At 54.9% G+C, this 12227-nt stretch overlaps 1 protein-coding gene across 1 annotated transcript; it reads left to right on the plus strand.

Annotated features, from left to right (window-relative positions):
• The first annotated feature begins 2744 nt into the window (after positions 1-2744).
• On the plus strand, positions 2745-8998 carry LOC104318345 (transmembrane and immunoglobulin domain-containing protein 1-like). The gene is made up of 6 exons (XM_069810810.1): positions 2745-3064; positions 3831-4160; positions 4289-4558; positions 4754-4813; positions 5898-5946; positions 7074-8998. The coding sequence occupies exons 1-6, from the start codon at positions 2980-2982 to the stop codon at positions 7084-7086; spliced, it is 807 nt and encodes a 268-aa protein (XP_069666911.1). The 5' UTR covers positions 2745-2979; the 3' UTR covers positions 7087-8998.
• The last annotated feature ends 3229 nt before the right edge of the window (positions 8999-12227 follow it).

The following is a 12227-nucleotide window of genomic DNA, read 5'->3' on the forward strand; positions in this document are numbered from 1 at the left end:
GCTGAAGATGCAGACGGTGTACGTTGTATTCTGCGCAGTCAGGGTTCCATCAGCATGACTAAAGGACCCCAGCTCATTGCAAGGAGGAGAAGGACAGCCCCCACCCACCCTGAAGTTAAGGACCTTTGTTTCTTGGAAGCTTAAAGACATCCACAAAGAATAAAGGACACCTCTGGACTACCCGGATCACGCCAGTGTGATCAAGAAAGGCACGGATGGATGATGACGCCACAGAATCACAGCTGCTTTGCAAAACAGTTGTGTGTGTGTCTTTGCATGTGCGTGTTTTTCACGCCGCCAGCACCCCCCCCCCACCGCTGCCCACAGGCACACACACCCCCCCCCCACACCCCACCAGTGCCATGGCCATGCGTGTGCCCCCAGCCCTGTCCTGTGTTCCCGCGCACCCCTTCACTGCCTCCGCACAGGGCCTGACGCTTCAAGAGCTGTTTTGGGGTTCAGGTGCATCGTGGGCACATGGAGAGGCTGAGCCATCCCTGCGCCCTTCGAGGGCACCTGGGCTGGGGAGTAGGGGAGATGGGTTTAAAATGGCTCTTTCCAAGGCCTGGTTTCAAATTAAAAAAAAAAACCCAAATAAAATCTCAGCAGTGCCCATGAGCCCCCTCTGCTCACATGGGGGTGAAGCCCAGCAGCGAACGGCTGTCCCGTGGCTGAGGTGCCAGAGCCCGACCCTCGAGGGCCGTGACCTCCCCCTGGGTCCGCGGCTCAGGGGCTGGCTGGTCCAGGGGGAGCGCCGGCCTCGGGGAGTGCTGGAGAGGGGCCGGAGGAAGCCCTCGTCCCCTAGCCCAGAGCTCACCATCACAGTGATACAGACTCAGCAACAACAAAGGAAACGGTGTTCCTGCAAGGCTTTGCCTTCAGCCCAGTATCTCTCATCCGCATTTGAAGGAAAATAAGCACCTAAGACACACAAGCTGCTCTTAACCTCAGGGAGCTGAAATGACTGACATGCCGTCAACTGTGAATGGGATGCTGGGGCTGTGACCACCAGTGGTACAGAACAGCAGGCACCAGACAGCTGACACAAAACCAACTATCTTTTTGGCTTTACCTCTGCTGCTTCTCGGTTTTGTTTTAAAACAAGTCCTTTCTTAAGCCAAAGGGATCTTTCCTTGCTTGCTTCCCCCACGTGTAGGTCTCCCTCACCTATAGTCCCTCAGTCTTTCTCCTCTTTTCATTGACTCTGGGGGAGTTAACTTTAATTAACTTTTCATTAACCGATACGGGGCATCAAGTCCATCCCCAGGCCAGCACTCGGCCTTGACCCAGGAGGACGAGTTGGGAGATGACAGCAAAGAAGAGCTGTCAGAAGAGCAAGACACAGCTACCTACACTACCTGGGTGTACCCCAGGCTCTCGAGCCTCTGCCAGGACCCACAGTTTCTGCAGCGATTTTTTCAGCAGTTCATTCCTACTGAGTTTGTGCATTAGTTGTTGCTCACTCAGTGCGTGTTCAGTTTGTGCACATTCTGTTTCTGCATATCCAGGTTGTGCAGCAAACTGTGCATATCCAGGTTGTGCAGCAGACTGTTGCACATTTAGTTTGAGCAACAGGGTTGGGTTGTGCAGCACAATTGTGCATATTCAGTTTGTGTGGCAGGTTCTTGCAACATTTTTGTGCAGCACGTTTGGGCACATTCAGTTTGTGCAGCAGCTTTGTGCATATCCAGTTAGAGTAACATACCCACTTCGAGTAACATCTGGGGGGACATTGGAAGGTTCCCCAGACACCAGCACTGCCTCCCCCCCCGCCAAAGGCATCAGGAGGGGACCCAGCCATGGTGGGTGTTGAGCTTATTGCATATTTGAAGTTGCCTGGGGCCAGGAATAGATGCCGCGGTGATGTCTGAACCTGCCTTCAACGGGAAGCTCTCCTGCATGGGGGAATTCTCAAACCAGTTTGGCTGGGCTTAGTTTTTATATCTATATCTATATCTACATCTATATCTATATATATCTCTCTGTCTCTCCAGGGTTGGTTTCCCCAGACATCGGGGCACTGGGCCACGCAAAGCACCATGTAGGGTTTTGCTGCAGCAAAACAGCTGTGTTGTTTGTGCAAGCACCCTTCACCACCCTCCTAAGCTGCTAAGGTGATGGAAACCATGTGGGGAAGGGGAAAAAAAATCCCAACCTGCCTTGTACTTTATGTGATAAACCTTATGCAGGAGCAGTGGGACTCTCCCCTGCGCAGGCAGAGCTGTTTCTCAGCCATGGTTCCGTCCTCTCGCACAGCCCTGCCTTGAGCTGGAAGGCTGCTCCGGCAAATTATTAAACCCCCATTCTTTGTTGCTGTCGTGGGCTCCTTTGCCTGCCCTCACAGCCCCGCAAAGGCCCCACAGGGCCAGGGACTATGTCGATGCCATCCCCCCAGCGCCCTTTTTGGCCTGGCATTTGGGGTTTTATTTTTGCACCGTGGCAAATAGAGCTGGTACAGGGGGGGCAGCCGGAGGCATCTGGGTTTTTTTTTTCCTGCATGTTAAGTTTGGCTGCTCTAGGAAGGAAAGGAGAGGAGAGGAGGAGAGGAGAAGGAGGAGGAGAGGAGGAGGAGGAGGAGGAGGAGAGGAGAAAGAAGAGGAGCAGGAGAGGAGGAGGAGAGGAGGAGGAGAGGAGAAAGAAGAGGAGGAGGAGAGGAGGAGGAGAGGAGGAGGAGAGGAGAAAGAAGAGGAGCAGGAGAGGAGGAGGAGAGGAGGAGGAGAGGAGAAAGAAGAGGAGCAGGAGAGGAGGAGGAAGAAGAGGAGGAGGAGAGGAGCCGGGGCGGGCCGGGGGTCCCCTCGTTGCTGTGCCAAGGTCACCCCGCTGAGCGACAGCGGCAAAAGCCGGGCGGAGGGGCGGGGCTGCCGGAGGGGCGGCTCCCCTAGCCCCACCCCTTCCCGGCCCCGCCCCGCCCCGCCCCGCCCCGCCGGCGGGAGCGTCCCGGTGCCTCGTGGCGGAGCTGCGTCCGCTCCGGCCCCGCAGATGTTGCCCGACCTTCTCCTCTTCCTCCTCCTCCTCCTCCTCCTCGCCGGCCCCGGCAGCTCGGCAGCCGGCCTGGGGATCACAGGCAAGTCTCTACCACCGGCGGGGGGGGGCAGGGGGATATTCGCCCCCGCCCCAGCGCTCCCGGGACCGCATCCCGGGGGGGGGGCGGGGACACGGACACACGCTCCAGGGGTGCCCGTGGACCTCGCGCCGGGCGTTTTGGGGTGTTTTGCTGGCTTGTGAAGAGTTGCGAGTTGCAGCAGGGCGAGCCGGGCTGCGCCTCGCCTCGCCTCCCCCCCCGGGCTTTGGGGCTGCAGGGAATTCTTCCTGGCTCCCGTTAGAAGAAGCAAAAGCAAATCCCAGACTTGGGCACTCCTTAACCCCCTCTTTTCCCCGGACAAAAGCTTTTCCAGGAAGATCGGGAAGGGGCTTGCAGGCTTTCCCGTTTCTTAGAGCAATTACTTGGCAGTGATCCGACAGGAAAGCGCCTGTGCGCAGTGAGGGCTCCTTGAGCTCCGTCACCCCTGGGTTTTTGGTCACCCCTGGGTTTTTGGTCACCCCTGGGTCTGTGGTCACCCCTGGGTACGAGCTGCTGGAGCTGTGCAGATACACCAGCTGACCATAAAGGCCAAGAACTGCGTTTTTCAGGCGAGAGATACGAAGGGAACTCGTACGCAACTGTTGGGACCTTCTGCTTTTCCATGTGGCTGCTTAAAGCCACAAATAATCGAGTCCCCAGCGCTGCTGTTTGCAGAGTGGCTGAGCCAGGGAGGGTTTCTGTGGCCACCTCCCAGGTGGATGAAGTTGAATCTCGGTAGCCATTGAGTAACATCTCATTTCTTTTTCAGCCCGCACGCTTTCTCCATGCTACTCGGCTGACCTCAGGCCGGCGTCGGAGAGACTTGTCTCAGCCGTGGGCTGCACCGTGCTTTTGACGATACCGCCACTGAAGGCCAGCAAAGTTGTCTTCTGGGAATATAAAACTGGCCCAGAAGAAGGAGTCATCGTCAATTATGCTTTCGATAGACCCGCCAACACTTCTCGCCCCTACGAGAATCGCACGAGGTTCAATGAAACGGACTTCTCGCTGCAGATCGTGCTGCAGCAGGGAGACGACCGGCTGTACCGGTTCAGGTCCGAGTCGGAGGCCACGGGCTGGTTCCAGCTGCGCGTTGTCGGTGAGTGGTGAGGTAGCAAAACCTCCGCCACAGCTGGAGAGCTTGAACCGCTGCGGAGGAGGGTGCTCTGGTTCTGGCACCTGGGGAGCCATGGGTTTGAATGCTGACGGTTGCTCTGTCTCTCCCAGAACCACTGTCCGAGCCAGAAATCGTGGGCAACTCGTCAGTGAAGGCAGGAGGCAACACCAAACTGGTTTGCAACGTCCTGGAAGGGAAGGCAGACTTGTACTGGTGGAAGAAAAATGGGGAGCTGCTGCTGGGAAGTGACCACATCCAGTTTGTTGACAACACCACCCTGTGCATTGTTAAAGCATCGATGAATGACAGCGGCTACTACGCTTGTGTGGTCCGCAACGAAGTCAGCCAGAACGAAACCTCCTTCCTGCTCCACGTTCAGAGTAAGTGGGGATTTCTTCCTGATGCCCGGGAACAGAAACAGGGGAAATAGCCCCAAAACCCACATCCTCTCGCCCAGTGCCTCCATGTCCCTGTGCTGAGCGTAACTGCCCAGCAGCAGGTTCTTTGCTTAGAGGGTGTGTGTAGGGGGTTAAATTCTGTCTGGCTGCAGAGACTGTGGATCCTCTCCTTTGCAGACGCTGCAAATGTGGTGTTGCCCGTGATCCTGGTGTGCGTTATCGTCGGCTCACTCGCAGGTGAGTGCTGGGGCTGACCCTTTACCCTGGCTTTTTTGCTGGCTGCTGCATGGCTGGTGGGCTCTACGGCACGGGCTGCGAGCGAGAAGGGATGGGGTGAGAGGGTCTGTGCTGGCTGATGTGGCACGTCCTTGCTGGGACCTGGCTTTCCTCACCCAGGTGTCCCATGGGTAAGGACTGGGGCTTTGTCACTGCCATTGTTTGAAGCAGGGCGTCCCCAATCTGACGAGGTAATGTCTTCCGTTGCCTTCCCTTGCCTCCCTGCTCCCAGACATGGGAGGGTTGTCATGAAAATGTCTCCTGCGTGTCCAGAGCAGGCATGAGATTATACTTTACTTTCCTGATCTGGGCCAAACCTCCCCATCCCGAAGTCCCATGGGCACTGGGGGAAGTTGCACGTCCCTTCTAGGATGAGAGCACTGAGCCCCTGCTACCGTGGTCTGCTGCAGTTTTCTGCCCGCAGAAGGGAAATGTGCTTCCTTACTCAGTGGTCTTGCTTTTCCTCCTTTTTTGGAGCTGAAGAGCATTTTTTCCGGTCTGTCCCCAGTCCCTGGCCAAGTGGGGATTTTAATTCTCAGATTGCCAACTGCAAACTTGGAGGGGGGAAAAAAAAAAAAGGAAACGCCCAAGTCCGGACCTGAGAAGAGGATCTGGCAGCTTAAAATAGAAGTAGGAGGTTCTCCCTAGGTGATTTATATGTATGTTTTGCTATTGCACAAAGTTTTCAGGTTTTTCCTGTGAAAAGCCTCCAGGCACTGGGTAGGTGCTGGAAAAGCTCATCCTGCTCTCGTCATCTCCGTGACACTCCCCTTGTACCCGCTCACACATGGCCAGAGCTGGTGGCCAGCTCTGCTCCCTGGCCATCGGCTGGGCTGGGGCGATGGGTACCTGTGGGGCAGTGTGGAGATGGGCAGGGGGGTGGTTTACCTCCAGACCCCAAACAGGGAGACAGCCCTGCGTCAGGGGGCTCATCAGCGCTCCCTCCTCATTCCCGGCTCAAGGTTTCCTGGCCGAGCGTTGCTGTGCTTTGTCTGAGCACCATCTCTAGGGCAATTAATGGAGATGATGACTGGTTTGTCCCCAGGTGTCTTCGTCTGGTGCAGAAGGGACCGCCCGTGTCGCAACGGCTGTAGGTAAGATGCCTTTAGCCCCTCTCTCAGGGGTGGCCCTGCTCCTCCAGTTGTAGTTACAAGTCAAAATTTATTATTGGCTGGAACCGAGTAAGCCAGACAAGTGGGAGAGTTCGGGGTCCTTTGCCAACCTCTCCTTGCTCATGTAAGAGGCAGCCTGCTCTTGCCACTCCAGGGCCTCACAGGATTTGCTGTTCCCTCTGTTTAGTCCCCACTGGCATTTGCTCTGGAAATATCCTTGATTCTCCCACCCAGAGCCTGATAGTGCTGGTTATCTCTGGCAAAGCAGGTGCTGGGCACCCCCGGGCAGTGGGGAGTACAGGGTCACTGGCAGCAGGGAACGTCGGAGTTCCTCCTGGCCCGTCATCCATTTGCTCCATCACCTGTTCTTGCTCTAAGCTGGCTTTTTAATTTCCATTACACATTTTCTGAAGCTGGGTGTACTAGGGTAATAAGTGGTGGTCCTGTCCCAATTCCTCCCATTGTAAAAGCAGGCAAAAACTCACGCTGTGATTTTTGGGAGAGCAGAATTTTGCCCGAAGGGGAAAAGCTCAGCTTCTCCAAAGCACGTCTGTGACTCAGATGGGGCCAGACTCTGGTTTCCAGTAATGCTTTCCAGATTGGCATAAACCAAGCTGCCACAGCCCCTGGGGCAGAGTGGATGCACTCTGAAACATGCTTCTTAATGGGTGGGGGTTTTTTTTGAATTCTCCAACGGGCTTCAGAGGTTTCTGGGAACTGAGTGATTCTCAAAATCTTCTCGGAGCTTGCTCGCTCTGTGTGACCACAAAAAACTCAGGCTGTTAACTGAAGCTTCTAGGAGGGTGAGGACAAGGATGTGATTCCCTAAGGATAGGAAACCCCATGCTACGTTGCAGGCAGTCGAAAATAAGAGAGCTCTTGGTTGTCTTGTGCAGCCAGGTCCCAGATAACTCCTCCCAGAGGTAAGTTGGCTGAGGTAGCTCCTGAAATTTGGAGTAGAGCGCAAGTCCAGACCTTCTCAGCACTGCCACCGCCAGCGTGTGACACCCTGCAGCTGCCTGGGGCCTCGGAGGGGGTCTAAGTGAGTGGCAGATGGAGGATCCACACCCAGGAGATGGCTTAGATGAAGATGTCTCTTCTCCTTGCAGGTGGAGATCTTGAGCGGCTGCGCCCTTGCTGCCTTCTGCTGACGGTGCTGGTGGATGCTGCCTGGGGAGTGCTGGATGTCCGATGCTGTCCCAACCTCTTCTGGGCTCACCTCTGAATTGCTCAGGCTGCTGAACCCCACAACTCTTTGTTTGTCACGCACCGGCTTGGGCTATTTCTGTGTCGTCCTGGGTGCCTTGCACATCCCTGGGGGAGAGGTGGGCATGGTTGTGCCTGCTGACCTGGCTGCCGCTGTGCTCCAGACCTCCTCACCTCTCCTGGCTTTCTCCAGAGGCTGTGTGGGGTAAGTGCTTGTGGATGGGCTGATGGCTCTGGAAGGAGCCACCATCCCCACCGGACAAACACACGGTCTGGGGAGTGCCCTGGTGCCAGCCCCTGCCTCCCCAGGGCTTGAGCCCCTCACTGTGGCCTCGCAGTGTGCTGCTGTGCCTGAGACTCGGCCAGCGTGGCTCAGGGGCTGAGACCGTGGGCTTTCTACTCAGTTTGGCCCTTGGAGGGAGGAAAAAGGGCAGGGTTTTGCTGTGGTGTGCACTGGGGAGTCTAGGAGGTAAGCGGAGCCAGCGGAAGGCGGCAGGGGATGGAGGAGCCGCAAAATAGTTTTGTTTCAGAAAGGAAACACCAAAGAAATCCCTGTGGCCGGCTGCGTTAGAGCAGCGACGCAGCCTGGCATGGGAGACGTAGGGATGCTCCCGAGCGCATCTCCTCTGTCCTCCAGCCTTGGGCTCCGGCGGGATCTGGGGACGTCCCCTCCTCTCCCAAGCACTAGCCACCTGGGTCGTACGTGTGCCGATGCAAGCTTGTCCTTCCCTTTTGCTGCTCCTGTGCGTGATGGTGGACTTGGTCTGGTTTGATATGGCCAGGGCAGCGCTGCTTCTAGCCCCTGCTCCTGTTGCCTCCCTTCCCCATGCTGCTTCTGCAAAGCTCTTCTGGGCTTTGCTTGTGAAGGGGTCATTATTCGTTCTTATAGTTGAAAGTACTTAGCCTGGAAGCACGACTGGCATCTTCATCCTGGAGAAAACTGGATGCTCTCCCAGGAGTGCTGGACCTCACAAAGTGCCTTGCTGATCATCAGGCCGGGGCGTTTGCACCCATCTTTCATTCCGATGGGGACAACCCCAGGTCCAGCACCCTGTCTGAGCTGGTCCCCAGCACCTCTGTAGGGACAGGCGTTTTGGGTGCCCTGGTCTAGCTACTGGATGGTCATCTCTCTCCCAGAGCAGCTGGTGGCTTGGGGACCTCTCCTTGCTCCGAGCCACAGTCAGCAAATGGCGAGTGGTACAGGTGGATGTTTTTGGTGCTTGGGTCTTGCCTCTAGACCTGCTTCTGCAGCAAAGGGCTTTCCTGGCCAGGGGAGTGGTGGGTTTCCCTCTCCTCGGAGTTATCCCTTCTCTTTGGAGAATAGAAGTGCACCCAGGAGATGCTCAAATCATATCCCGTGGCGTGAGCAGTCGCTAAGCTGTCCCATGCCTCTTTCCAGGGCAAATGGGAAAATCGTGGGAGAGTGAACTGGCTTGTGGCTTGACTGTCTTGGATGCTGCCTGCTCTGCCTGCTCTGCTGCTGCTCCGGCAGACGGTACAGCGAGGCTTTGTCCCAGGGAGATAACCGGGATATAAAGGGGCCAGCAGCAAAGGGCCATCTCTCAGCCTGGGATTTTGTGTTGCAGTTAGAGCATTAAAGGAAGCGGAGAAGTTTGGGAGGAGTAAACTAGATTTCAACCTCAGTTTTAAGCTGCAGTGCAGGTTGTCAAGTTCGCTGTTGCACTTAACAGGTGTAAAACGAATGCAGCCAGATGTTTTACAAAAATTACTTTTCTAAACTTGCTGGAGAGTTGTCTGGAAATCATTTTGGAGACGTTGTGGTTTTTTAATGTCTGTTGCTACTAATAAAAGTGCGTGCATTATCCCAGTTGATATTGTTGTCATCTTCAGGGGTGGGAAATAACAACTCAGGGGTATCTAAAGCCTGCGGTAGCGGAGGGATGTGCTCCCCGCTGCTGGACCCTGCACCGGCTTCAGGCTTCAGTGGTGGATTGCAACAGGTGGCAGACCTTGAAGATGCCGGATTTACCCCGGTCTCCAGCCCTGTGGGAAGAGCTGACATGCTTGGGGAGGTCGTTTGCTACTGCTGTGGGGGTCCTGCATCCCCATCCCCTCCCTTGCTGGGCAGCCCGGCTCCTCCTGCGGCGGTCGCAGCTTGGAGGACTGAGCTGGGGTTAAAACCAACCTGACAACCTTGCTCCAAAGCCGGGCGAGGATATTTTTAACCTGTATCAGTTCCCTGAGTCACTGGGACCTGGCAAGCAGCCGCCCTGGCACAGCCCGTAGTCCCAGGGGTTGCTGGACTTGTGAGAAGATGCCACCCAAGTGAGACAGGGTCAGAGATGCTTTTCAAGGGAGGTTTTAGCTTCAAGGTTTATCTGCTGGCCTTTGTATGCAGGTTTATGCATAGTAGCTGTGTTTGTAGTTAGAAAAGCCTCCCCTAGGCTGTAGGAAATACCTTTGTGCATTGTAACAGCTAAATAGCCTTTGGGAAAGACGAAAAGTATATGCGGAGTTTAAATGTGCCCGGAGTAAATAGGTCCCTGCATTTGTATACAGGAGCATGTCAGATGTGCTGGGATGTACCTGTGGAAGAGATGTTGCCAGCATCCATCTCTGCGTCCTCATCCTTGTGCTTGTACCTTTGTGTCCTTCCTCCCTCGTGTGTCTCTTCCCCCTCCCTGGGAAGCCTTGGCAGCTTAATGTGCCTTACACTTAATTAGCAAAGCTGTTGGCAAAAGACTGTGAAATTCAATCATTTTGCTGTAGCAGGGTAGACAAAATCTGACCAAGCACCTGTCTTAAGCAGCAGAAGTGTTTTGGTGTGCTCAAGTCTGCCAAGCAAACAAATTACTACTGGTAAAGCAAGTATGTGTTTCAAGTTACTACAAAATTACTCCCAGAAAAGCAAGTATATGTATATATTTCAAGCTACTACCAAAATTACCACTACTAAAGCAGCAAGTATCTATGTATCTACATATCAATATTAGAAGTATGTCTATGATTAATTTCTTATATGAATACCTGTATATATGTATTATTTGAAATGTTACCAGTATAGTGCTCATCAAACCACTCCCAGGAATGAGGCCAGTCGATGATGGACAAAGTCTCCCTGCATGGATGATCCACGTCAGGAAGTCTGGAGTCAGGCAGGCATCTTGCAGCTGGGGTCCTGTCTCATGTAGAGAAATTCTTGCAGGGAGAGGCTCCGTTTTGGGTAGATTATACCACAGAGACATGAGGGGGCGTAGGACACCACTATTGGAGCTGACGTTTCTGTTTCACTTGGAACAGCCCACAGATACTGATTCCTACTTTCCCAGACAGTTTTTCACCTTTTTTGACTAATTTTCCCCTTTCCAGATGAGAAGTTTGTTGTTGTTGTTTTTGTGGTTATGGATGGTATCTCGGGCTGTTTCAGGCTGTCGGGTACCCAGCTGCGCTTCATGGATGCCAGCTGCGCTCCTCAAGGATGCTCCTGGTCTCCAGGCTGGCAGCGCCCAGGCTTGCAGACATTTCTGCTGTCAGCATTTTCGCAGACATTCTCCGTCAGTATTTTTCCCATTATAACCTTTAAGGCTGCTCTCATTAGATGCTCACACCAGTCCCCGCCTGTCACTGAGTCCTTACAGCACATCCCGCATGGGATGGAGAGTGAGATGACAGAGATAGGTAAGAAAGGATTTAATAAGAAGCTGGGGCAGACTGCGGTGATCAGGGCTCAGTCAGACAAGCACTGCTTATATTCAACCAGCCTCTTTTACCCGCCTCCTCTCTACCCCTTCCCCCAACCATTTCTTAATAAGTTTTGTGTAGTGTCACATCTCCCCTCAAACACCCCAAATCCTCTTGTTCCTCCTGCTTCCCCCCTCTTTATCAGTTGCAAACTCCAGGTTTGTCCTCTCCAAAGCTCTGCCTGTCAGTTCTTGGTGGCCCATCAATCGCTGACTGGAGATTTTTGGTCTTTGGCATCATCTCCCTTCGCCCCTGTCTACCTGGGCTGTTTCTCCGTGTGCTTTTGTTTATCCCTTCCCCCTTTGCACAGGAAAGGTCCTTGATCGGATAACCTGAAATGCACTGGGACAGGATGGATGCAGCTCTGGCCTGATACCCTGGGGGCCTGGAGCTCTCCGAGAGCCATGTCACAGGGTTTGTAGCTCGGTGTAGTTAGTTAATTGTATTCTGGCTAATGGCTGGAGCTCCCTGGGTTTGCCATGTGCCTCGTCCTGGTCCTGCCATGGGGCTGCAGTGACATGCAGGCTCCTGGCCCAGCACTGCCTGGCTGGAAGGTTGTTTATCTCCTTGCTATGGGGTGGCAGTCCCTGCTGCCAGTTTTTCTCTGGGGCACAACCCTCCCCCCCCCAGCAAGCCAAGACCCCAGCGGATCCCCCAAAGCTGCCATCTGCCTGCCCAGCCATCACTGCCTGGCTCCTGGCTCTGTCATCAGTCCCTCCCCATCCTCCTCCTCTGTGTGGTCTAAGCCCAGCAGGGGCAAAAAATGGTGGAATTCTCAGGTCTGTACCCCAGGTTTGATCCACAGCATCCCAAACTGCTCCTTGTTTGCTGCCTGCAGCTGCACTCTAACAGGCAAGTGTTACTGGGTACATGTCCCTGCCCTGGGCTTTCCGTCCCTGTCCAAGCCACAGCGGTGGAGCACCCGTCTCCCGACCATAAATCCAGCTGGGGAGAGGGCTGTTCCTCCCGCAGCGAGGAGGGACACCCTGAATCCAGCCTGGTGGGGACGAGGGATGTCTCAACATAGCCAAGAGGATAAGTGAACGCGGGAAGAGAGCCTGCTGCTACCCACAGCATCCCTGCCAGCACGGCTTGGTGGGGATTCGGCAGGGCCACAGGCGCTCAGCCAGCCGGAGCTCAGGCAGGGGAAGCAGGGCTTGAAGTAAGGAGGTCGAGGGAGTTGGTGATGGTTGGGGGAGAAGCCCCCCCCAGAGAGGGTCCAGCACCCAGCACCCTCCTGTGGCTTAACAGCCCGGACGAGTCCTGGCTGCACCAGGGGAGACCTGGAGCCCCATCCCAGCCGGGAAAAAGCAGGTCCAATGCAGAGTGAGAAGCTGGCTTCTTCCGAAAACAGC

The sequence above is a fragment of the Haliaeetus albicilla genome, chromosome 23 (genome assembly GCF_947461875.1).
Source record: "Haliaeetus albicilla chromosome 23, bHalAlb1.1, whole genome shotgun sequence".
In the NCBI taxonomy this organism is placed as follows: domain Eukaryota; kingdom Metazoa; phylum Chordata; class Aves; order Accipitriformes; family Accipitridae; genus Haliaeetus; species Haliaeetus albicilla.